The following is a 27,558-nucleotide window of genomic DNA, read 5'->3' as shown; positions in this document are numbered from 1 at the left end:
CAGATAAACCCTCCCCACATAATCGACTACTGCTAAGGGTGGTGTAACAAGGGGAGATTAGTCGCCACATGTATCGCTTTGGTTTTCTGAAGTCACCCAAAGTTTCCTCTGGCGACTTCGGAAAACCGAATCGATATGTATGTCATCCCGCGATTCTCATTCTTGCCTACGGGAAGTCATTTTGGGGAATATTAGGCGCCCGCAGTAGTAAAGATTTATCTCTTGGAGACGAATCTCCCCCACGTGTGACACCACCCTTACAAAACATTCACAAGGGGGGTTGGTTACTGGGAATCAAATTCTCTATCTTACAAGGACAACACATGGAGTAGCATCAGTTGTCCTGTCTTCCCTGTTTATCTCAAAAACTAACAAAAAATACAAAGATTTCTCATGATGAAAACCACAGTGAAAAATTATGGAAAAAGTAAGTATTTCGAGTAAGTACTCCCACGGATATACAGAGAAGAAATGTTTCCTAGTTTTGTGATCCATCATCCATCCCCCAGCTGAATTTTTCAGGACAATTTAGACACACACAAATATAAAAAAATATATATATATATATATATATATCCAAAATAAAATTAATCTTTATTTTCGGAACTTCAACCTGACGTTTCGGCCCAACCCTAGGCCTCTCAAAGTACTAAAATAACAGTGAAAATGCCTTATTTCTGCTTTTTGGCGGAAAACAGCAGCAATTACTGTGACGTCTTAATGTAATCATCATATATCACTGTAGATCATATATTAGTACATACCCATTAAAAAACAATCCTTAGTAGCTTTCTAACGACTGGTAACTAGAATTTAACAGCAAATCAGACATCAACACAATAGCAAGTTTTAGTATCTAGTCTGTAGCGACATTTTACTTGATTGTTACAATTACAATTGCTTTTTAGTGCCTTGTTTTTAAAAAATGTTTTTGTGTAATAATGTTAAGGATTTCGTAATGGGTATGTACTAATTGGGCCGAAACGTCAGGTTGAAGTTCTTAAAATAAAAATTAATGAGTGCGGATCCTTTTGGACATTGATTGAGAATTATGATGTTTGTGCAACCAGGCACATATAAGGACTTTGTCGAGAGTGCCGGTAGCCAACAGGATTGATTTTATATAGATATATATATATACAGTATATATTTATATATATAAAACCCCTGCAAAAGAATAAAATAATATAGTACAGGAAAGTACAGTTCATAGATACAACTCTAGCGCCATCTCATGGCAGACACACAGGTTTGTTTTGGCAGTGTCTCACACACACACACACACACACACTTCAAATCAAAAACTGCAAACCCCATCTCCTTAAATTGACAGTAAAGGTACATTGTAAATAAAGACAACATTTTCCATTAAATTCTTCCAAGGTTATGGTTATAGTTCAAAGCAGCTTTATCAACTCCTTCTTCAAATCTTTTTTTCTCTCCCTGCTCCTCAGGCACCAGAAATTAGACTGTAAGCTTTATGGGTAAGGAACAGTGTGCCTTGCAGAAAGCTTAACAAATACACTAAAATGTTTAACAATTCTTAAAAGCTTTTTTTTTTATCCTTTGTGCATCATTTTGTGCATTTGAAATGACTTTATTGGCTAAATGTATATGTGATCTGCCCTTGGGATCCCATTTGTTTCCAGCTGTAAGATCCTTGTATCCGGAAATGTCATACAGATCTAAACCCCTCACACAGAGACAACATGTATTTAGCAGTGTGTTTCTTTAAATGTCCCAGCAATACACTACTACACCTGACTGCACTGCTGATTGGAAACAGCAAATCCCAGCTTCCTTGTGACAGTTCATTTTTTGGAATGGAATTTGAGGAATTGTATTTATTTGTGTTTTTTGTAGCTCATTTGTATTTTTAAATGTTTGTTTAAAGGGGTGGTTCACCTTTAGGTTACCTTTTAGTATGTTATACTACTATAACTTTTCAATTGGTCTGGATTAATTATTTTTGATAGTTTGTGTATTATTAGCCTTTTTCTTCTGGCTCTTTCCAGTTTTCAAATGGGGGTGACTGGCCCCATCTAAAAACAAATGCTCTGTAAGGCTAAACATATATTGTTTTTGCTACTTTTTGTTACTCCTCTTACTTTTTAGGTCTCTCCTATTCATATTCCAGTCTCTTATTCAGATCAATGCATGGTTGCTAGGGGAATTGGGACGCTAGCAACCAGATTGATGATTTTGCAAGCTGGAGAGCCGCTGGATAAAAAGCTAAATAATTCAAATACCACAAATAATAAAAAATGAAAACCAATTGCAAATTGTCTCAGAATATCACTCTCTACATCATACTAACAGTTAACTCAAAGGTGAACAACCCCTTTAATGACATTATGCAACACCCCCAATACACACCGGTAATGCCCCTGTTACGCTCACAGTTGCCCAAACCCTGCCCATATCAGGCAAACCCCACCCCTTTTGCGATGACAGTAGAGCCCAGACAGGTGTGAGGGGCAGTGCATCCATGGGAAATGGGAGGAGTTTAGACAGGTCATGGGCGTGTTTGGTTGCAGATCAGGGGTATGGACAAGCTTTATGGATGTTTCAATCAATTTATTTCCTCACTTAATCTAATAAAAGGGTTTTTACATTAACATTTTGGTCAGTCTGACTGCACCGTTTATTAACCCCTCACTTGCTGTTGTCTCCTTGTCAGGTTGCGCTGGCTGCGGCAGAGACATAAAGAATGGACAGGCCTTACTGGCGCTGGACAAGCAGTGGCACTTGGGATGCTTTAAATGCAAATCTTGCGGGAAGGTTCTGACTGGTGAATACATAAGCAAGTAAGTCTGTGATGTCATGCAACTGCCAGATTCAGTACAGAAACCAAGGGGAGCAGACCCAGCAGCTGCTCAGGCACCCAGTGGTTTAGAGGAGCTTGTGTGCTTTGCTGATAAATAATGTCAGCCATCAGGTCTGTGACATTGGTCAGGGGTCGGGCTTTGTGTGTGAATGTAACATAGGGTCGCCACCTGTTCAGAGTTGAATGTTGAGGATCAATTGCAAACTCACTGAACAGTTATGTCCCATGTGGGCCTCCCTTATAGTCACTGACTAACTCAGAGTTAGAGAGCTGAAAAGCAGGAAGTAGTGTTCTGGCTATTATGTTACACATCCAGTCACTCCAGCTTTTATACATTACAGTTTTGGCCAGTGCCGGGCCAATGCGGGCAGACACCCTAGGCAGCCTGGCCCGGCAAAGCGCCCTATAGGCGAGTGCACATGCGCGAAAAAAAACAAAAGTGCGTTTGCGCGAAAAAATACGAGTGCGCATGCACACTTTCGTATTTCACGCATGCGCACTAGTATTTTTCAGCGCATGTGCACTTGTGTTTTGGGCGCTTTACAAAACAAACGCACATGTCGGCCAGAGCAGGGACCGTACTAGCGGATAGCAGAGGCAGAGAAGATGCGTGCCTGGCGCCCCTCCAGCTTTGCGCCCTAGGCACGTGCCTACTCTGCCTACCCCTAGTTCCGGCCCTGTTTTTGGCTAACTAACTATATTAGATACATTTTTTATTTTGCACAGTCTATCTATTTACCCACTTTTTATTTTTATACTGAACTGTTCCTTTAACCACGCAGCCAAAAATGCACACGGATATTGATAAAGGGGATCAAAACCCAAAAATGAATTGATTTAGACTTACTCAGAGCAGCACTCCTGTAGTAATACTAATAGTAATTACTAGCATCTTCTGCCATGTCAACTGGTCAGTCTAGCCTTTAGCCGGCCACAGTCAGAGCTGGGGAATATGTCTGAGGCTGAGCAATGGCCTCTCAATGTGGGTGTGTCTTACAGATTTGCATAGGAACTCACAGGAGCAGGAGGAGAGTAAGCACATGAGAAATGGATGAGAAAATACAATGGAAAATGGAATAGGGGAAAATGACATATGATACAATACTTAGGAAATCTAGTAAAGAGAGGCAAAGTGTCCTGCGGGGTGACCAGGGAGTACTTATAGCCAATGAGAGAGTGAGGGAAAGTGTCCTGTGAGGTAACCAGGAAGTACTTACAGCCAATGAGAGAGGGAGAAAAGTGTCCTGTGAGGTAACCAGGAAGTACTTACAGCCAATGAGAGAGTGAGGGAAAGTATCCTGTGAGGTAACCAGGAAGTACTTATAGCCAATGAGAGAGGGAGGAAAGTGTCCTGTGAGGTAACCAGGAAGTACTCACAGCCAATGAGAGATGGAGGAAAGTGTCCTGTGAGGTAACCAGAAAGTTCTTATAGCCAATGAGAGAGGGAGGAAAGAGTCCTGTGATGTAACCAGTGAGTGCTTACAGCCAATGAGAGAGTGAGAGAAAGTGTCCTGTGAGGTAACCAGGGAGTACTTACAGCCAATGAGAGAGGGAGGAAAGTGTCCTGTGAGGTAACCAGGAATTACTTACAGCCAATGAGAGAGTGGGGGAAAGTATCCTGTGAGGTAACCAGGAGGTTCAGAAGATAGGATGAGGGTAGGGTTGCCACCTGGCCGGTATTTTACCAGCCTGGCCGGTAAAAATGATGGCTGATCCTAATGTTATTAATAAGGGAAAAAGATAAATATATAGGAAGGTCAGTGATCCCAATGTTATTAATAAGGGAAAAAGATAAATATATAGGAAGGTCAGTGATACCAATGTTATTAATAGGGAATAAAGATAAATATATAGGAAGGTCAGTGATCCCAATGTTATTAATAGGGAATAAAGATAAATATATAGGAAGGTCAGTGATCCCAATGTTATTAATAGGGAATAAAGATAAATATATAGGAAGGTCAGTGATCCCAATGTAATTAATAGGGAATAAAGATAAATATATAGGAAGGTCAGTGATCCCAATGTTATTAATAGGGAATAAAGATAAATATATAGGAAGGCCGGTATTTTTTTCCAGAAAAGGTGGCAACCCTAGATGAGGGGAAAGTGTCAGGAAGCCAGGAAGTACTTACAGAAAATGAGAGTGCAACGTGTGCTGTGAAGTAAGCAGAAAGTACTTAGAGCAGGCAATAGGATATAGGGAAAGTGTCCTGTGAGGTAACCAGGAAGTTTAGGAGATAGGATGAGGGGAAAGTGTCCTGTGAGGAAGCCAGGAAGTACCAACAGCATATGAGGGTGCAAGACAAACTGTGCTGTCAGGTAATAATTAGAGCATGAGGGAAAAGGGTCCTGTGAGGGAACCAGTAAGTACCTACAGCAAATGAGAGTGCAAGGCAAAGTGCGCTGTGAGGTAAGCACTGATAAGATGAGGTGAAGTATCCTGTGAGTTAAAGGAACAGTAACATCAAAAAATGAAAGTGCTTTAAAGCAATACAAATATATTGCAGTGTGGCCCTGCACTGGTAAACGGTTGTGTTTGCTTCAGAAACACTACTATTGTTTATATAAATAAGCTGCTTTGTAGCAATGGGGGCAGCCATTCAAAGCAGAAATGGCTCAGGTTACAGAGCAGATACAGATAAGCTTTGTAGAACATAATGATGTTATCTGTTATCTACTATTTATCCTGTGCCATTTAGCCCTTTTTAAAGTTTCCCCATTGCTACATAAGTAGCTTGTTTATATAAACTATAGTAGAGTTTCTGAAGCAACATTACTGTATATTTTAATTACATTTTTTGGTGCTACTGTTCCTTTAACCAGGAAATATTTATAGCAAAGGAGACTGAGACAGATAAGTAATTGCAGGCGAGAAACATTTAATTATTTGTAATTATAAACAAGGTACTAGTTCTCTGGGAGTAAATAGTAATTTTTCTTCAGTAAATGCCACTCACTGGGCAGAGCTAGTTTTTTTTTTTCAGAAAAGAGACTTGACTTTGAGCAGTGTCCATTATGAACTTCCTTATCTGTGAATTTCCCAGTAAAGATATTTTTTTGCTATATAAATAACATAAGTCCTGGTAAAGTATTACATTCACCTACAAATGTCTGAAGTCACACATTCCTATTTTTTTGGGGGGGTTTGGGAGGGGGCAACCCTGTGACACCTTTACAAAATTAAAGTCAGGTCCTTGTTTGCCAATTAAAAATACAAAAATACAAACTAAATAAAGTAAGGTTAGGTTGAAAAAAAAGACACACATCCATCAAGTCCAACCGTAAGTCTATATATAACCTGCCTAACTGCCAGTTGATCCAGAGGAAGGCGAAAAACCCTTCTGAAGCCTCTCCAATTTGCCTCAGAGGGAAAAAAATTCCTTCCTGACTCCAAGATGCAATGGGACCAGTCCCTGGATCAACTTGTACTATGAGCTATCTCCCATATCCCTGTATTCCCTCACTTGCTAAACACCATCCAACCCCTTCTTATACCTATCTAATGTATCAGCCTGTACCCCTGATTCACTTCCCAGCTCTCCCTGTAACACCCCTTTCCCTCCTCTAATCTCATTGGCTCCCTCCTGTCTGTTGGGAGGAGCTACTGGTGAATAAAGCATCCGACCCTTCCTTGTACCTATCTAATGTATCAGCCTGTACCCCTGATTCACTTCCCAGCAATCCCTGTAACACCCCTTTCCCTCCTCTAATCTCATTGGCTCCCTTCTGTCTGCTGGGAGGAGCTACTGGTGAATAAAGCATCCGACCCTTCCTTATACCTATCTAATGTATCAGCCTGTACAACTGATTCAGGGAGACAATTCCACATCTTCACAGCTCTCACTGTAACAAACCCCTTCCCAATATTTAGCTGGAACCTCTTTTCTTCACATGCAACACTTAGATCACATGCAACACTAGTTTTGCAGCTCCCACACTCGCTGTGCAGTCACACACTTATTGAGGTATCAAAAACCCAGATTATGAAATAGAAATATTATGTCAGTTACCCCAGTGGCATTGGTAGAGTGAGACAACTTACTCTTAACACATTCCCTGCTAATCAATGTAATGTCTATTTTATGAAAAATAAACGGATCGGTGACCTGACTTATTGTGAGCATTAAATAGACATTATTTTATATAACCAGATATGACTTTGTTTCCTCTTAGGGATGGCTCCCCTTACTGTGAAAAGGATTACCAGAAGATGTTTGGTGTGAAGTGTGAGGCATGCAATGAGTTTATCACTGGGAAAGTGCTAGAGGTGAGTTCCCACTAGTAAATACAGAACACAAAGAGATGGGCTCTACTGTACCTGAGGGGCAACTCAAACTTACCATATCTACTACTGCCAGCATCTCTTTTCTTGCCAAGATGGTGAATTCTGAAAGTTGTGGTTCTGAAACAGCCAAAATGGCACCATATTACTGGGGCTACTGAATCATATATATTACTGGGGCCACTGTGTCATAAAATACTAGGGATGCACCAAATCCAGAATTCAGCCATTTTCAACAGGATTCGGATTCTGCCAATCCTCACGCCTGGCCGAACCAAATCTTAATTTGCATATGCATGACCTGCCCCAGTGCAAAACCAGTTAGCGCTGGGGACCGAGGGGTTGTGGCATCGCTGGAGCCAACTCAGATGGCTCCTGGATTTGGCTGAATCTCAAATAGTGGATTCGTTGCATCCATATAAAATACTGAGGCCACTGTGACAAATATTGCTGTCAAGCTAAAGAAAAGTCTTGCAAGCGTGTGTCTAAAATAGATGGGTGTGGGTAAGTTGTCACGCCACATACCAGTGCTCCACCTTTTTTGTTACTGTGGTGCTTGTCAAGCATGGAAAGGGGATTTGAGCTAAAGTTTTAAATGCCATAAGATGTTCATTGTTTTAATTTTAAACCAGTTATTCGCAAACATCAGGCACACACAAAAATACATACAAACAAACATATTGCTAATTATGTATTTTTCAGTTGAGTCAGTGGTCAGTCCTGCTTTATGTTTGCCACAAGATGGCAGCAGTAAAATGCAGAATAATGTGGACAATTTCCTAACAACAATTTGTTTACATTATTGTTACTGTGGATTAAAATCTTAAACCAACAGTTTATGTAAACCTCATCTCCAAGAACTTTCAGTCAGCTCTTAAAAGCTTTTGGATATTCTCTTAGAAGCTTTTGGACTGGGAATATGATGTAGCCATTCAGCTTGTGCCTGATTAAGTTTGGTTTGCTCACATTGTGTTCTGCTCTTGGCTCTCTAACCTTCTGCCCTCTGCATGCTAAACATAGTCAATAATATGGATGGGCAATTTTTTCCGCCTTGTGCCACCCATAGACTTGGATGGCGTTGTGCGGCAAAAAAAACCCTGTTAACTTTAATGGGCGTCACCAACATTTCGCCGGTGGTGAATTTTTGGCGAAGCGAAACAGGTCAAATTCGCCCAAGCCTAGTCAATAACCCTGGAGGGTGAGTAAGAGAAGTAACAGGGTTTTTGAGAAAATCAAAATGAAGGAAAATTAATATACAGTTAAAATACCACCATTACAAGCTGAGATTGGAGGTTTTGGGTGGGACGGGGGACCACCATACTGATTTGATATTCTAAAATTACTGTGTATATCATGTGTGTTAATATACCAGGGAAAATGTTTCTGAGGAACTGGGGTCAGTGGACCTTCTTGGGCCTCCCAGAATGGAGACAAGAACTGAAGATCAGCCATTTCCTGCAAGAGCTGAATAAAAAGCTTTTCCCACAGAGCTGGCAGGAAGGGGGGGCTTCCATGTTTTATTGTTTGTCCCCCCTTGATTTATACCAGGATTTGAACAATTACTGCGGCTGCTTTGCGGCCTACAAATATGAAATGCACTGCCCCCCACAAGGTAAAGCTGTGCATCTTGGCAATTAATAGTCTGTTGTTTAACAATTGTTAGACATTTTCATATATTTTTGTGCCATCTTTCTTCTCTCTAAGGGAAACTTACTGAATTGTACTCCTTATAGTAACAAAGTCAACCAAGCCACTGTAATTATTAGGGAAACTTGGACAAACATTGCAGCCTCTTTGCAGAGAAACTGATCCTAGCTTCCACTTCAGGAAAATATCACTAAGGGAATTAGCAACAGGAAAGCAGAATGCATCTATGTTTACATTCTCATACCTTGGCACAGACACACTTTGTCTACACGGCAGCAATTTACATAATAATGTGTTTTTTTTCAGTCTTATGTTGCCTGTTGCCAGTGTTGGTGACGCCCTTTGGTCCCGGATCTGATGGGCCTGTTTTTCCACTTTAATAAATTTTAATTTTTTTGCTGCAGTTGAGGTTCAATGGGACTATAGTTTATCCTGGAGCCCATGCAGAAGCTTAGGCCAATTAGGCCACATTTTCACAATGGTATTTTATGTAGATCCAAATGATTGTAAATTGAAATGATATGTTGTAGAGTGATGAACAAAGGGATTTATATTATTATTTATATTTTTATGTGTAGTTGAGTTGCGTGATACACAGAGAAACTGGAGTTCATGTAAGAAATAAGGATGCACCAAATCCTGTATTTTAGGATTCAGTAGAATCCCGAATCCTTTGTGAAAAATTTGGACGAATAGCTTACTGCATCCGGACCCTAATTTGCATATGTAAATTAGGTAAAAGAGGGGGAAAGAGCTGAGCACATGGTTTTAAACACTTTTTGACTACCTTGTTTATGTGACGAAAAGTCATGTGATTTTAAGCCAGGCACTTGAATTGGGACGAATCCTGCGGAAAAAGACCGAATCCCGAATTGAATCCTGGATTGGGTGCATCCCAAGTAGGAAACCCACACAGACACGAGAAGAAGATACAGACTGATTGCAGATAGTGACTTGGCCAAACTTGAACACAGGACCCTAGTGCTTCATGGCAGAAGTGATAACCAGTTATTAGGGATGTGAAGGATCAACGATTCGGTTCGGTAGTCTGCCTTTTTCAGCAGGATTCGGATTTGAGTCTAGCTAGACTTGGGGTGCAGGTGGATGCAAATGAAGGGAATGCTGGGAGAAGTATTGGCATTAGAGTTCTCCTTGACAAAGGACTACTCCCCAGAATGTAAGGGAGGTATCCACTTTCTTCTTAATTATGATACTTTGTTATGCATATGACTTGGTATCTGTTTAGTCGTTGTTTCTTTAATGTTTGGTTCTTTGGTATGGATATTGTTGCTTTAAAAAGGGTGGAATGTGTGCCCCAGACTCTGTGGGTATTTGTTTTATTCGGGAGGGGGCATGAAGGGATACTATAGTTGGTTGATGGACTGATTCTTTTGTGAGATCATGCCGGTACAGGTATGGAACCTTTTATCCAGAATCCTCAGGACCTGGGGTTTTCTGGATAATGGCTCTATTTGTAATTTGGATCTTCATACCTTCTACTACTAGAAAATCATGTAAACATTCAGGGTCGGACTGGACATGGGGGGGCTCACCGGGTAACTATACTCCGGGCCCCCCGTGCGCATGCGCGAACGTCTCGGCGCATGCCAGCGCGCATGCGCGAACGTCTCGGCGCATGCCAGCGCGCATGCGCGAACGTCTCGGCGCGCGCATGCGCGAACGTCTCTGCGCGCGCTGGTGTGTATGCAAACGCCGGTGCGCATGCGCGAACACCAAAGCGCATGCGATACCGGCGCACCAATTAATTTTTATTTGGGGGCCAGAACATTGGAGGAGGGGGCTGGGCCGGCGGGGGCCCATGAAGGCCGGGGCCCACCGGGTATTTTCCCGGTTTCCCGCCGGCCCAGTCCGACGCTGTAAACATTAAATACACCCAATGGGCTGTTTTTGCCTCCAATAAGGATTAATTACATCTTAGTTGGTATCAAGTACAAGCTACTGTTTTATTATTACACAGAAAAAGGAAATCATTTTTTTTTTTTAAAAAAAAATGGATTATGTGGATTAAATGGAGTCTATGGGAAATTACCTTTCTGTAATTTGGAGTTTCTGGATACCAGATCCCTTACCTGTGCATTTATTTGACATGTCTTCTAGTATATGTGTAGTGCCCAGGCGTTTGAACGCTTACCATGGTGCTAGGGACTTTACCCCCAGCAACAAGAAAAGGGCTCATATGACTAGCTAGTTTTTTAAATTTATCATTTGTGGTTTTGTCATAGAAATAATATAAAAAGTAACATAGTGAGAGCGGCACTAGCCTTAGCAACGACAGTTACATTGATGACTATCTTCTAAAACACACTGAATTCCTAATTATCCCACTCCCTTGTTCCTAATTATCCGCACTGATCCCCGGCATTTTCCCTGACACAAGACAGCGGTATAAAATATTCTGTGTGTCCCAGACTTGCTTGTACTTTATTCTGTAGGACTGCTGGTCTGTAGCTAAATTTACTGGTGCAGAATGAGGCCAGACTCGCTGAGCTTTAACTGACGTCGGTGTCTCCAGGAATTAGGGACGACGACAGTCACTTCCTTTCTGCATCTTTAATTCTTGTCTCTTTGCATTAAATCAGACGCCGTGACAATGTGTCTCCTGGTTATTGGGGAGAGACACTGCTTTGTTTTAGCCCATCAAATCCCAGTATTCCCCGGTGTCTTAGGGACATTGCAACACAGTGAGAGCAGTGCCCAAATGCAGAGTATTTTGTACAGTACTGTCAAAGGGAAACAGTATGACATCTCTCACCTATAGATATGAATAGAAATGTACAAAGAAGGTATGTTCTGGGCTCACAATAAGCAATGCCCAACTCTGATCCATATGTCTGTACAGGTATGGGATCTGTTGTCCAGGAAACCCGTTATCCAGAAGGCTCCGAATTACAAGAAGCCAGTCTCCCATAGTTTAATCAATTTAAAAATATTTTCTTTTTCAATGTAATAATAAAAAAGTCATTTGTACTTGATCCCAACTAAGATATAATTAATCCTTATTGGAGGCAAAACCAGCCTATTGAGTTTATTTAATATTTACATGATTTTCTTGTAGACTTAAGGTATGGAGATCCAAATTACGGAAAGATCTGTTATCTGGAAAACCCCAGGTCCAGAGCATTCTGAATAACAGGTCCCGTACCTGTATATGTATAACACATTTTTGTGCACATAATTATCTGTGAATGCACAGTGCACTGGTTATTAACATGTGCATGCTGGGAGTTGTAGTTCAGCAGCAGGGGACACAGGAGGGCGGGACATGAGACAACTCACTGCAGGATGGTGCAGTCAGACCCATAACGCCCAGGCCTTAGGGATGAGGGAGCAGCCTGGTGTGTCTCAGAGCTCATTACCTGGGATTATTCCCCTCCTCCTCCTATGCTAGAACCTGGCTCTGCCATGAGGATATTCTCCAGCTCCCTCCTCCCTCTCTGCTGGGGTTTTTGTTTTTCTGGGCAGCCAATAGCTGCTGTGGGATTCTCTTGACTGTGTGTAATTAGGGACACATCATTATGTAAGAGTGGGACTATGTAAAGCCTTTTGCCTCCCTCCCATCTCCCAGACTGGGAACTCACACATGTAGGGAGAAACCGGGGGCAACCCACACGGAACACAAGCTGGGAGGTAAAGCTTTATTTGTTGTACTCTGGATATATAGAGGGTATCTTCTATGTGTATACAAGAGGGAACCTGTAGCTCTGCTACATGCCAGGGGATATTGGCATATGTAACTTCTTAGCATGACTGAATGTTGGTATGTATACTGTACAGTGAGTATAATGTGTGGTGAGCATACTGTTTGAGTAGTGAGCATAGTGTGTAGTGAGCATAGTGTGTGTGTGTAGTGAGCATAATGTGTGTGTAGTGAGCATAGTGTGTGTAGTGAGCATAGTGTGTATAGTGAGCACAGTGTGTATAGTGAGCATAGTATGTGTGGGTGCTGAGCATAGTGTGTGTGTAGTGAGCATAGTGTGTAGTGAGCATAGTGTGTGTGTGTAGTGAGCATAGTGTGTGTGTGGTGAGCATAGTGTGTGTAGTGAGCATAGTGTGTGTGGGTGCTGAGCATAGTGTGTGTGTGTGGTGAGCATAGTGTGTGTAGTGAGCAAAGCGTGTGTGGGTGGTGAGCATAGTGTGTATAGTGAGCATAGTGTGTATAGTGAGCATAGTGTGTGTAGTGAGCATAGTGTGTGTAGTGAACATAGTGTGTGTAGTGAGCATCGTGTGTATGGGCAGTGTCTCCTGCCCTAGTTGTAGGGAGAAGGGATTAACAATCAGATTACAAAGGTAAATAGCCTGGGCTAGACGATGGGACATGACATGGGCAGTTTGTCAATTTTAAAGGAGGTATTGCACCAGAGCATGCTGGGTAACTACCTGGCAGGTTATACCCCTGATACTTTTTTTGATATTGAAAACTTAATAAAAAGAGATTTAACCAGAAAATATACCCCCCCCAAATGCTTTTGGTTTATCTTTTAAATTAACCTCTGAGTCACCTGTTTACTTTAACACAGAATATAAAGGCTAGTCTGTATGCTCACTGTGTAACCATTAGACTGTAAGCTCTTGCTAACAGACATAAGTACAGTCTCCTTATTCCCCATAGTATAAACATGCTCTGCATCTCTCTGATTTATTTCTCTGGTGTTGTTCTGCTGCTACTGGTGGTCCATCCACACCCAGCAGGGCTAATTAGCCATATCTATCAATACATGCTGCAGACTGGACTGGTTTCAGGGTCCCCTTGCTGAATGCACAATGTCTGTAATCTGGTTGCTAGGGACCCAAAGATTTTAGCAACAGGCATTGATTCAAACAAATGAATTGGAGAGGGGTTGATGTTTACTCCTTCTGACCTCCCATCGATCCTTGGTTGTATATCTGGCCTGCCCGGTGTCTTTAATCTCCAGAGCCACAGGCATCTGTCCTGCCTGAGCTTGTCTGCCTTCTGTCCCTTAAGGCTCTTACACACAGTTTCTATGCACACAAACAAAAAGCCACTGCACAGATACCCAATTTGCAGTGTTTGTGTGTATATAGAATCTCAACAAGTTGTACAGGTCACACCCCTTTGGTGCAAATTGTGCAATGAGCTGCAACATGAATAACAATAGTCTCATTGTGACTTAACTTTATATAGTGAATAAAGTACCCCCTCTTATAAAATATAAGGATATTATAAGTTACCAAGGAGTTCCATGACCAAACAGTCATATGAAAAAGTTTGGGAACCCCTCTCAGCCTGCATAATAATTTACTCCACTTTCATTTCCCAGGAACATCTGAGTACTGGGGTGTTTTATGAACAAAGATTTTTAGTGAAGCAGTATTCAGTTGTATGAAATTAAATCAGATGTACCAAAACCTGACTGTGCAAAAATTTGGGTACCCTTGTAATTTTGCTAATTTGAATGCATGTAACTGCTCAATACTGATTACTGGCAACACCAAGTGTGTCCAATCATGAGAAAAAGGTATTTAAGGTGACCAATTGCAAGTTGTGCTTCTGTTTGACTCTCCTCTGAAGAGTGACAGCATGGGATCCTCAAAGCAACTCTCAAAGATCTGAAAACAAACGCTATAAAACGCTATCTCGGAGATTTAAGGGTAAGTCCACGCAGGGCGTTTTGGGGAGATTTGGTCGCCTGGCTAAAATGAAAAAACGCCTGCGCTAATCACATGCGGCGGTTTGTTTTCCGAAGTCGTCCGAGGTTGCCTCACAAGGAAACTTTGGACGACTTTGGAAAATGAATAGCCGTGTGTGATTAGCACCTAGGTTTTTTTCATTTTAGCCAGCGCATATTCAGGGAAGGCGTGTGGGGAGATTGGTCGCCGTAAAAATGAGACGATTAGTCGCCAGGCGACCAAATCTCCCCAAAACGCCATGTGGCCTGACCCTAAACTGTCAGTTTCAACTGTAAGGAATGTAATCAGGAAATGAAAGGCCTCAGGCAAAGTTGCTGTAAAACCCAGGTCTGGCAGGCCAAGAAAAAATACAGGAGCGACATATGCGGAGGATTGTAAGAATGTTACAGACAAGCCAAAGATCATCTCCAAAGACCTGCAAGAAGATCTTGCTGCAGATGCAGGTGTATCTGTACATCGTTCTACAATTCAGCACAATTTGCACAAAGAACATGTGTATGGCAGGGGGATGAGAAAGAAGCAATTTCTGCACTCACACAAACTTGTTGTATGCAAAAGCTCATTTAGACAAGACACAGTCATTTTAGAACAAAGTGCTTTGGACTGAAGAGACAAAATTGAGTTATTTGGTCATAACAAAAAGCACTTTGCATGGCGGAAGAAGAACACGGCATTCCAAGAAAAACACCTGCTATCGACTGTCACATTTTGTGGAGGTCCCATCATGCTGTGGGATTGTGTGGCTAGTTCAGGGGCTGTGTGGTTAGTTCAGGGACTACTGGGGCCCTTGTTAAAGTCCAGGGTCGGATGAATTCAACCCAATATCAACAAATTGTTCAGGATAATGTTCAAGCATCAGTCACAAAGTTAAAGTTACGCTGCAGGGGTTGGATATTCCAACAAGACAATGACCCTAAACACACTTGGAAATCTACAAAGGCATTTATGCAGAGGGAGAAGTGCAATAGTGATGTGCGGGTCGGGATTTCCCCTACTTGCACCCGACCCTAACCCGCCCTCCCTTGGCCCGCATCCGAACTTCCGGGTTCCTTTTGTAGCATTAAGTAGAGAGCAGAATTTTTAAATGATTTGCAATTAGTCAGTGACCCCAACAGCCGGACAACATTTTAAGTTGCAGGCTTGATACAGGCAAAAACGAAAGGATTCATTTGTCAAAAAGTATACAATATGGAAAACGATGACCATTTAAAAAGTTGTTTAGATTAGGTCCATCTTTATTCTCTGCACTGCTAGGTCTGACTACTGGAACAATCTAGCAGAATCCAACTGATTAACACATGTCTGCTACATTGTTTAGAGAGTCAGAACAGAAAGGGTCAGGCACATGCTACTTCCAATAGCAATTACATTACAAGAGGCGTCTCTGCTACAATTCGGGTAAGATTCGGGTTAAAGTCTTGATTTGTGAGCCAAGATCTAGTTGCTGTGACTACAGAGTGAACTTCAAATGAACTACGAGTTTGTCAGTTGTGATTTTAGTTGGTATTTGTTACTACTTTGCTTCTACATCTGAAAACTTTCCTTGGTATATCTTATATGTATATCAAGTAAATAGTCATCGCACAGTCCCATTGAGGGAGAGTATTCTGGCATTCAGCAGAAGGATTGGATCACTCCATCAGCAAGTAAACACATGTACGTGTTTATTTCTGGGCAAGAATTGCAGGAAAGATATGTTGATTTGTGACCCTTAGATACTGCAGTTAGAGTGCCAACCACAGAGCAGCCTAACTCTGTCTGTCGTCTGGGTAGAGTTAATAAAGAGGAAAAAAACTGTGGCACTAACTTAACTCACATGTGGCCCTACAGCTGCAGGGCTTTTGGGACCAATAGTTGTACAACAACTGGAAGCACAGCCCTGCTTTGCACTGGCAACATATCTTTTTGGAACAGTTTACAAAAAGTTGCTTACTTATTGTAGTAAACTGAAGAAATGAAGAATTTGCATGGGGCTTGGAAGTTGCAGGAAGACCTCAGGTTCAGCTAGAAAATATATGAAGCAGTGATTACATAGTAATTTTATTATTCGATAAGTTGTACATTTTACCTTTGGATAAGCCCCTTCTTTATCTTGGGTCCCAAGACACTAAGAGCAAATACATCTTTTAATACATCATTTCCATCTTACAGTGTATCTTGTGCATTAGAAGCATGTGTTTGAGGGAGTGAGGTCCCCTCTGGGTGCGGTTCATTGTCAGACCCTCTGATTCTGGCATGCAAGGGTTTGTTTTTAAAGCCTTAAATATAATGTGCTGGGCTGAACAGTCAGGCACCTATTTATTTTCACAGCAAATACTCCAATCTGGAGCTCTGAGAGGAGCTGACAGATCTTAGTGTTTCTTATGGTCAGCCAATCTTAGGTATAGTTTCCCTGCCAGACATGGTGCTGGGTGGGATACAGGCAGAACTTTTTTGGGCTAGCAGATGGGGGCAACTGCACAGAGCAGCAGTATAAGGTACAACATTTGAACTATAGAGAATCATGGAGACAGTGGGACAAGTAGGAAGACATATGGAGATGGGGACAAGTAGGGAGACATGTAGATGGGGGACAATTAGGTAGATATATGTAGACGGTGGGACAAGTAGGGAGACATATGGAGATGGTGGGAAAAGTAGGGAGACATATGGAGATGGTGGGACAAGTAGGGAAACATACTGTATGGAGATGGTGGGACAAGTAGGGAGACATATGGAGATGGTGGGACAAGTAGGGAGACATGGAGATGGTGGGATAAGCAGGGAAACATAGATATGGTGGGACAAGTAGGGAGACATATGGAGATGGTGGGACAAGTAGGGACACATGTTGATGGTGGGACAAGTAAGGAGACATATGGGGATGGTGGGACAAGTAGGAAGATATATGGGGATGGTGGGACAAGTAGGGAGATATATGGGGATGGTGGGACAAGTAGGGAGATATATGGGGATGGTGGGACAAGTAGGGAGATATATGGGGATGGTTGGACAATTAAGGCAGGATGGAGGCAGTAGGACAAAATATGGCAACAGGGCAGGAAGCAAAGTAAGTCAAAAAGGAGTCATAACTTCCAGCACTAATGCCATGCCCTGTGTCAGTATAAAAATCCATTGCAAGATGCAAATAATTTATATTCTCACTGGAGGCAAAACTGCTACATTCTGGTTAAACGTGGGGGGTACAGCGGGGATATACTGGTGTCAGACACATGCCTGCAGGTAGCCAGGACCTGAGTTCTCCTAACTATATATATTATTGCATTTGTGATGTGGTGAGTGGCTGTGACTATACATAAGTGTATTGTTAGCAAAACAATTTGGGATTTATTACAAATGCAGTACAGTTTAATTAATTTATGTTGGACCACCTTTTATCAGCTCTAGTGGCAAATCTATCGAAGTTCCATCTTTAAATCCTGCAGGATTATTAGATGTTAGAAATGTGATTGAATTTGTAGAAATTGCTCAAACTAACTGACCGATGCAATATCTGTCATCGTTAAAAGAACAGTAGTTTCTCAAAAGTCCAAAAACATTATTTGAATTTGCCAGTTTTGTTCTCTTTGGAGTAAAATTTTCCTTCAGGAACACCAGTAAGTGAATTTGGAGTACCAGATTTCTCAATAGAAATATAGAGCGCAACTCAAACCAATTTGAACTAGGTGTAAGTTATTTGCAGTTATCAACTCTGTTTTTGCCTGAAAGATTCAGAAAGATGGAGCTAAACTGACTAAATCCCACAAACGTCACTGACTTTGCTTTATTAAACATCAAACAGTGTTTGCAGACATTAAAAAAGGGTTAATTCAGATGATTGTGTCCCTTTAGTATCTCCTGCCCCCAGTCCTGGTTCTGTGTTTTTGTGGGGCACGGATAACATATCTCATTTTGCCCCAGGGGTAAATCTTTTGATTCCCCCCACCCCTGTAATTACTCCCATATTGTCTTGGTTCCTCCCGCTGTTAAACAGGAAATCTTAACAGCTCTGATCTCTAGATCTCCCCTATGTTCCAACAAAGTCTCGTAATGCTAAAAATATTCTCTTACATATGTGGAATTCTGCGGGAAATACGTGTATTGATTTGTGTTGGTTGCTAGAGTCATGCTTACTTTATAGGTTTAGTATGAGAGATGTGCTTGGATTTATGTCTTTGTTATTTAGGTGTTTGTTATGGAGACATTTCCCATCCCAGAAGGAGAAGAGCCTTTTGTTTATTTGCGGCAACAGCCAAGATGTCACATTCAAGTTATTTGCAGGAACTTGTGCTCTTATAAATATCATAATGCGGAATATGTGTATAACTACACATAAATTATTATGCATGTGATAATCGAAACCCTGCTGAAAAGTTATGAAGGTTATTAGAAGCATTGATTAGTTATGTGTCCATATAGAGCAGGGGTCGACAACCTTTTTCACCCGTGAGCAACATTCAGATGTAAAAAGAGTTGAGGAGCAACACAAGCATGAAAAATGTTCCTGGGTGGTGCCAAATAAGGGCTGTGATTGGCTATTGGTAGCCCCTATGTGGACTGGCAATCTACAGGAGACTCTGTTTGGCAGTACACTTGGTTTTTATACAACAAAAACTTGTCTCCAATCCAGGAACTCAAAAATAAGGCCACTGGAAGCAACATCCAAAGGGTTGGGGAGCAACATGTAACTCACAAGCTACTGGTTGGGGATCACTGATATAGAGGCACAAGGCTGCAGGCTGAGTTATACAGGCAACTCTGAGTATCACTCATGTATTATAAGGGATAATGTACCCCCTACTGTAAATGATAAGGATATTAGAAGTCACTGAGGGGTTGTTCTGTGACCATATAAAGGCACAAGGCTGCAGGCTGAGTTATACAGGGAACTCTGAGTATCACTCATGTATTATAAGGGATAATGTACCCCCTACTGTAAATGATAAGGATATTAGAAGTCACTGAGGGGTTGTTCTGTGACCATATAAAGGCACAAGGCTGCAGGCTGAGTTATACAGGGAACTCTGAGTATCACTCATGTATTATAAGGGATAATGTACCCCCTACTGTAAATGATAAGGATATTAGAAGTCACTGAGGGGTTGTTCTGTGACCATATAAAGGCACAAGGCTGCAGGCTGAGTTATACAGGGAACTCTGAGTATCACTCATGTATTATAAGGGATAATGTACCCCCTACTGTAAATGATAAGGATATCAGAAGTCCCTGAGGGGTTGTTCTGTGACCATATAAAGGCACAAGGCTGCAGGCTGAGTTATACAGGGAACTCTGAGTATCACTTATGTATTATAAGGGATAATGTACCCCTACTGTAAATGATAAGGATATTAGAAGTCACTCATGGGTTATGTGACATTTTACAGTCACAAAGCTGCAGGCTGAGTTATACAGGTCAACCAACTCCATTAAAAATGTCTAAATTGATTAGCCACCCATACACTATCAACAGATTTGCAATGTTTCTGTTAGTTGACTTTAATCGTTTTAATTGAATTCCTAATACCTCCAAGTTGTGATAGTAAAATGTATATGGCTCACTGGGTACTTTTGGTGGCACCTTATTGGCACCCGAGACATTAGATTCTCCAAAAAAATTGTTACGGTTTAATAAGTGTTTGTGCCAATTCAGAAGTGTCTCTTACTACAGTATATACTTCTGGGAAAGGTGAATGCAAAGGAAATTACAGTGGAGTTACATAAACCAAAATGAAATGAAAGAATTTACACTTTCAATGAGTTGATTAAATATCATGTTGAAGGTTACCTGTTTGTGTTACAGGCAGGAGACAAGCATTATCACCCCAGCTGTGCACGATGCAGCAGATGCAACCAGATGTTCACCGAAGGGGAAGAAATGTACCTACAAGGTAAAGGATTTAGCAGTCTTGTGTCTGGGGGGCCTTTGCTTTTGATACTATTGTATCATCATTAATAATCTATCAGTACAATATAATTGTTACTATTATTAACATTCTTACTTTTATTTATTAATCATGATGCATTTTTCTTTTATGTACCTTCACTGAGGTCACTAAGGTTTGTACCCTACACTTTCCAGAAGCCTCAGACATTGATAAAGTTTATATTGCCCTTTGCTGGCAATTCAAGCATGTTGGTATTGTGCAAGTTTAATAGTTAATTCGATTGTTGCTGCTTCCGACTCTCATAGTTCTGTCTAGGGTTGCCACCTCACCCCTTTAAAACCGAACACACATGGAATCCACAGCAAAGGGAGCAACTTTCTGGCAAACCAAACCCCCCACCACAGTGCAGGACGCAGAACACTCTATTACATGTTATTACTTATTTTTGGGCAAAGTAAACATGATTCTTTTAAAGGGAATTATTCCCCTAATGTGTATTTTATTATCAAGACTGACATCTCTAACTTCTCTACCCTAGGTTCAACCGTCTGGCATCCGCACTGTAAGGAAACCACCAAGGCCGAGGAGAAGCTGCGGGTAAGAGGGATTTGGGGAGTGGGTCTGTGTGGGGGCAAATGCCTTAGTATTATAACTGTTAGTGTTGCCAATCAAGCTCATATCCATGTGTGTTTGAAGGGGGAGCAGCTTGTTTGGTTCCTGCTATGGGGGTGACTTTCACTCTGTTCCATTAATAAGATTTTATATTTTAATTTATTTTAATTTATTAGATACGGGCATGGGACCTTTTATCCAGAATCCTCTGGATCTGGGGTTTACCGGATAAGGGATCTTCATACCTTAAGTCTACTAGAAAATCATGTAAAAATTAAATAAACCAGATAGGCTGGTTTTGCTTCCAATAAGAATTAATTATATCTTAGTTGGGATTAAAATATAAATAAAATGGAGTCTGTGTGAGACGGACTTTCTGTTATTCTGAGCTTTCTGGATAACGGACCCCATACCTGTACATAAAGCTTTGCTAAGCCTCCATGCAGGATTATATATAAATATATGAATCCCATTTACAGTACAGGAACAATTTAGGAAATTTGTTGTACTTTGTTGATCACACTTCCATATTTTTATAGTAAAAGCCTAAACTTACATTTATTCTATATTATACCAGTAATAGCAACTTTTTATCCATTTGGTTCCTTTTTTTTTTTTTTACAGTTTTTCTAGGATTTAGATTTTTTTAAATGAATTAGTATCATTTACATCCCTGACTTTATAAACTCTGTAAGCCAGGCTGCTGACCTTGATAAATTGTTTACATCAACTAGAGGTCTGAATCGGTACGGGTTTGGGTAAACAGGATCATGAGGGAAACTACATGGGCTTGGATCTGGGTTGAATATCATAGAGTCACAACCAGAAATGCAGAGAATATATTTAACAACCAGATAGACTCTGCTTTCAATAGCAGTTACATTTAAAAATATTACACAGTCTTTAAATGGGCTCCCTCTTTAAAAGGGTTGTTCACCTTCCAAACACTTTTTTTCAGTTCCAATTGTTTTCAGATTGTTCCACAGAAATAACGACTTTTTTTCAATTATTTTCCATTTTTTAAATTTTTTACCTTTTTTCAAAATCTAAGTTTAATGTTCCTGTCTCTGGTGTTTGAGTCCAACAGCTCATTAATTCAGGTGCAGATTCTAAACTGTTACAATTTTGCAACACTTATTAAGGAGGCCATAGACGTACAATTACGCTCTTTCTTGGGAAAGATCTTTCCAAAAAGATTGTTTGTTTCAATACACACATGTAGGGCTGAATGGTCAGATATACAGATAGAAACAATAGAATTCTACCTGTATCTGACGATTCAGCACTAACAATGGTCAATGTTCAGGTCCCTTCAAAAGAGCTCAATCAAAATTTTCCATCCAGCCCGATCGACGAGCCGACCCATATCCAAGTCTTCTGCCGATATCGGCTCTTTTCCCACCATACACGCACCGAATTTTGTACTAAAATTAGTTTTATCTGTGCGTCTATGGCCACCTTTAGGGGCAGATTTATCAAAGATCGACTGTTAGAGTTTTTTTTAAATTCAAATGAATTTGAATGGCCTCTAATGACCTTATTTAAGAAAAAACTCGAATATCTAAAACTCAAACAAATACGTATTACAGACCCGAAAACGCAAATCGAATTCAAATTGAATTCAACTAAACTCAAATCGAGTTTTTTCTCGGAGAATGTCAGGAAGGCTATGAACATCTTCAAATGGGTAACTGGACCTCTGCCATTGACTTCTAGGTTTTATATATATATATATATATATATATATATATATATATATATATATATATATATATATATATATATATATATATATACATATATATATATACATATATATATATATATATATATATATATATATATATATATATATATATATAATCGAATTCGAGTTGTTCCCAGGGTCCAGGTATAATAAATCTCAAATTCGAGTTTGGATTATTCCCAACTCCAATTTGCGAGTTTTGACCAAACTCGAAAACTTTAATTCGAATTTCCAATTCGAACCTTAATAAATCTGCATGATACATTTTTCAGCAGCATTTCTGGAGTATTAGCAACTATTGTATCAATTCTAATACCTCCTGCTCAGCATGGACAAAGATAAGAAATGTATCAACTAAATGTTTCAATTTAGAACAGTTTACAGGGTCGACGACCCCCCCTCTCCCAGAGCTGCTTTAGAAGATGAAAAATGTTACACTTCAATATTAGAAAAACAGTCACACATAGAAAATAGAAAGTAACTGGATAAAGGCTTTATTTCTGGTGAACTGTCTGAAACCAACTGAACTGGAAAAAAAAGTGTTGGAAGGTGAACAACCTCTTTAAGCAGGTAATTTTGCCTTCTGGTCTAAAGGTGGCCATAGACACACAGATAATATCGCACTAAACACATTTTTGTACAATATATGGTGCGTGTATGGTGGAAATATGAGCCGACCGATATCGGCAGAAGACTTGGATATCAGTCGGCTCGTCTATCGGGCTGGATGGAAAATTTTGATTGGGTGCCTTTGAAGAAACCCAAACATCGGCCATTTTTAGTGCTGCATCATCAGATACTGGAAGAATTCTATTGTTTCTACTGTATATCTGACCATTCAGCTCTTTTCCAAGAAAGATCCTAATTGTTACGTCTATGGCCACCTAATAGTGGATTGCAGCTCCCAGTATCTTGGGGAATGCTGAGAATTTTAGTTGAACAAAAAAACAGGCTAGATAGGATGAGTTTATCGTAGCCGAATGAAAAGGCACCATACTAACAGTTCCATTAGCACTTCCTAACCCTTCTCAGCACTTTCTTGCACACACACAGCCTGTTCCCATGCGACTGTAAATTGATAAAATTCCAATCTGTAGTCAGTTCCTGAATTCCTTCCTCATTTCTGTTATGTTAGAAAACTTGCAGCTCCCCAGGACATTGGTATCTAATCCTCGACCCATGGAGAACAATCAAAATAAACACTAGGATAATCAGAGTTAAAATGGTAAAATCTGGAAGCGCAGCTGGACGCTCAGAGTTTCCAGTTCTCTATTGTAGAACCAATTAGATGCATTCTCAAGAGCAGAAAAACCTGTAATAGGACTCACCTATCTATCTATCTGTCTGTCCTATCTAATCTCTGCCTGTCACTAGCTTCCTTATGACATTTGTATTTTATGTTTGAAGGGCCATCATATCTTAATTTGTACTGTTTTTATTTGCTTTATAAAAACATTTCTCTATTGTTTTGGTTCCCATTTTACACAATTAAGATAATATTGACTTGTTTGTCTCAGTCTTTCCTACTTCTCCATTGTTTTAACACTGACTGGAAACAGCCCTCCCTATCTCTTTCTACTACTGACTACTACTACTGTAGTGTTATAATAACCTTCTCCTATGTATTCTTCCATACATAGCACAAAACAGCAGGAACAGCCAAATAAATGTGCACATAGCCTGTATAGAGAGATCCCATAAATCTATGGCAGTATAGGTATTCCCTGTACTAAGCACAATTCAGCAGGAACAGTCCCTAAGTTTGCTCATAGTCTGTACAGAGAGATCCCATAAAACTATGGCAGCATAGGTATTCCCTGTACTAAGCACAATTCAGCAGGAACAGTCCCCTAAGTTTGCTCATAGTCTGTACAGAGAGATCCCATAAAACTATGGCAGCATAGGTATTCCCCGTACTAAGCACAATTCAGCAGGTACAGTCCTGTTTGCTCATAGTCTGTACAGAGAGATCCCATAAAACTATGGCAGCATAGGTATTCCCTGTACTAAGCACAATTCAGCAGGAACAGTCCCCTAAGTTTGCTCATAGTCTGTACAGAGAGATCCCATAAAACTATGGCAGCATAGGTATTCCCTGTACTAAGCACAATTCAGCAGGAACATTTTAGGGTATAATGGCCCATCATTTATTATAACCCCTCAAAAAATCCCAATTTGTATAGATATAGAAAATCACAACTGATTCTTTCCTGTTTTCCCTCTCCCAGCATTCTGCCACTTTATTTATTTACCCCAAAAGTTTGATATTTCGTCCTCCCCGTTCTCCAGAGGTTTGATTTTTGGATGGTTTGTCAGTGTGACAGTGCTGTGGCTTCTGTTTGTACCTAACATGAAACAATGAACAAACGAGACGACTGATACACATTAGAGTTGCGACCGCAGAAGGGACACAGCGAGGTTGTGGGAACACTGAATGAGTTGTTTTGGCTCACTGGGACCCCAGAGCATTGTTCATCTGCCCCGCTGAGTCCTTCTTGGCTGCATCACAGAATTCAACACATTCTATAAACAGCAATTAGCAATGAGCTGGAATGTGACCAGGATCTTAGCCAAGAACTGGCCACAGATACATCTGTAAAAAGCAACGTCCACTATCACTATTGAAAGGGGACATTAACTTGATTATTATAGCAAGCAATTTTGTATATATTTTGTATAAATCAGCCTTTCAGATAAAAGATAACATATTTGGACATTGAGCTTGACTTGACTTGCTAAAAACCTGGCCAAAAAGCAAGGCAGGGCTACTGTATGTTTGCCAGACAGGAAGTAGAGACTGTGTAGTGTGTACCACTAAATATATTCCCCTGTGCAAGGGCTGTAAGTGCTGTAGGTTTAAATTACTCATCACCTAGAAAGTAGATTTATTGAGAGGCTATCTAATATATTGTATTGTATCAATTGGTCTTCATTTTTTATTTTTATAGTTTTTTTTTATTAGCTTTTTATTCAGCAGCTCTCCAAATTGGTGTTTCAGCAGCAGATATCTGGTTGCTAGGGTCTTATTTACCCTGGCAACCAGTCAGTGGTTAAAACAAGAGATAGGAATATAAATAGGAGAGGCCTGCAATCACAGAGCAATAGTTTTTGGCTGACAGGTCAGTGACCCCCATTTAAAAGCTGGAAAGAGTCAGAAGAGGAAGGCAAATAATTTAAAAAATAATAAAAAAAATAATTAAACCCAATTGCAAAGTTACTATAACATACTGAACGTTAGCTTAAAAGGGGTGGTTCACCTTTAAGTCAACTTTTAGTATGTTATAGTTATAAGCAACTTTTCAGTTGATCTTTATTATTTATTTTTTTATAGTTTTTTTTAATTTTTTGCCTTCTTCTTCTTCTTCTTCTGACTCTTTCCAGCTTTCAAACAGGGGTCACTGACCCCATCTAAAAAACACATGCTCTGTAAAGCTATACATTTATTGTTATTGCTACTTTTTATTACTCATCTTTCTATTCAGGCCTTTCCTATTCATATTCCTGTCTCTTATTCAAAGTTCAGTGTGTGGTTGCTAGGGTAATTTGGATCCTAGCAACCAGATTGCTGAAATTGCAAACTGGAGAGCTGCTGAATAAAAAGCTAAATAACTCAGAAACTACAAATAATAAAAAATGAAAATCATTTGCAAATTGTTTCAGAATATCTCTCTCTACGTCATTCTAACAGTTATTTTAAAGGCAAATAACCCCTTTAAAGATGAACAACCACTTTACATTTGAAAGCATTGTTCAGACTGCAGTGTGATGGTTCTGCTCCATGCATACCTGTAGATATTAGAGTTCTGCTGTGTGGGACTATGTAGGATCATCTTTATACTGCCTCAACGTGTTCTGGCTGCTCAGACTAATCATCCTCTGGAATTCTGCCTGAACCAATGATCTGGTCTGTACATTTCTTAGCCTGAAGTGTTTTGTGGATTTGTTTTATTTAGCAGCTGTACAGCACCTTCATGTAACGTGATCGACTCACTCCTTTACATTTGGGCTCTTACACACTGGCATTTGTACCTGAACTCCTGGGTGGTGGATTTTTAGTACGTTTAGTGACCCGAGTCGCCTTTATATGGACCATATCCATGGGATTACATGGAAATGCTGAACACAGATAAAATTAGGCATGTTCTAGGATATTTACATTCAGAATTTACTAGGGATGCACCGAATCCAGGATTCGGTTTGGGATTTGGCCTTTTTCAGCAGGATTCGGATTCGACCAAATCTTAGTTTGCATATGCAAATTAGGGGCGGGGAAGCCAATCACATGACTTTTTGTCACAAAACAAGTAAAAATGTTTTCCCCTTACCACCCCTAATTTGCATATGCAAATTAGGATTTGGTTCAGTTTCCCGCTGAATCTTTCACGAAAGATTAGGGGATTCGGCCGAATACAAAATAGTGGATTCAGTGCATCCCTAGACTTTACATGCATTCTTGTAGGTATGGTCCCTATAGAGAGGACTCAGATGCTGTACAGTGGAAAGAACCGAAAATCCACTGAACAGGAGCACAGGTACAAATGCCCAGGCTTAAAGGAGAACTAAAGCTTAATTAAAGAAGTAGCTAGACATGTTGTACATTATGTTTTGTGCTTCTGTACCAGCCCAAGGCAACCACAGCCCTTTAGCAGTAAAAATCTGTGTCTCCAAAGATGCCCCAGTAGCTCCCCATCTTCTTTTCTGCTGATTCACTGATTCACATGCTCTGTGCTGCTGTCACTTACTGAGCTTAGGGACCCACTCACAATATACAGTACACATAGAATAGAAATGTCACAATATAAGGCTGATTAGTAATTAATACACATAATTACTACATGGCAGCACAGAAACCAGTGCAATTAGCATCAGAATTGAATAATCAGCAAACCTGTAGCATCAGCTTAT

At 40.4% G+C, this 27,558-nt stretch overlaps 1 protein-coding gene across 29 annotated transcripts in view; it reads left to right on the top strand.

The window, feature by feature from the left end:
* LOC108696012 (actin-binding LIM protein 1-like) overlaps positions 1-27,558 on the top strand; it is a 160,143-nt gene that overhangs the window by 92,920 nt on the left and 39,665 nt on the right. For all 29 annotated transcript variants that reach the window (XM_041570130.1, XM_041570122.1, XM_041570135.1 and 26 more), the window contains exons 5-8: positions 2,681-2,807; positions 7,004-7,097; positions 20,210-20,297; positions 20,833-20,891. In XM_041570130.1, the coding sequence (XP_041426064.1) occupies positions 2,681-2,807; positions 7,004-7,097; positions 20,210-20,297; positions 20,833-20,891 (368 nt within the window). The remainder of the gene's footprint in view (positions 1-2,680; positions 2,808-7,003; positions 7,098-20,209; positions 20,298-20,832; positions 20,892-27,558) is intronic.

The sequence above is a fragment of the Xenopus laevis genome, chromosome 7L (assembly GCF_017654675.1).
Source record: "Xenopus laevis strain J_2021 chromosome 7L, Xenopus_laevis_v10.1, whole genome shotgun sequence".
Lineage (NCBI taxonomy): Eukaryota > Metazoa > Chordata > Amphibia > Anura > Pipidae > Xenopus > Xenopus laevis.
This window is presented reverse-complemented; position numbering and strand designations above follow the sequence as displayed.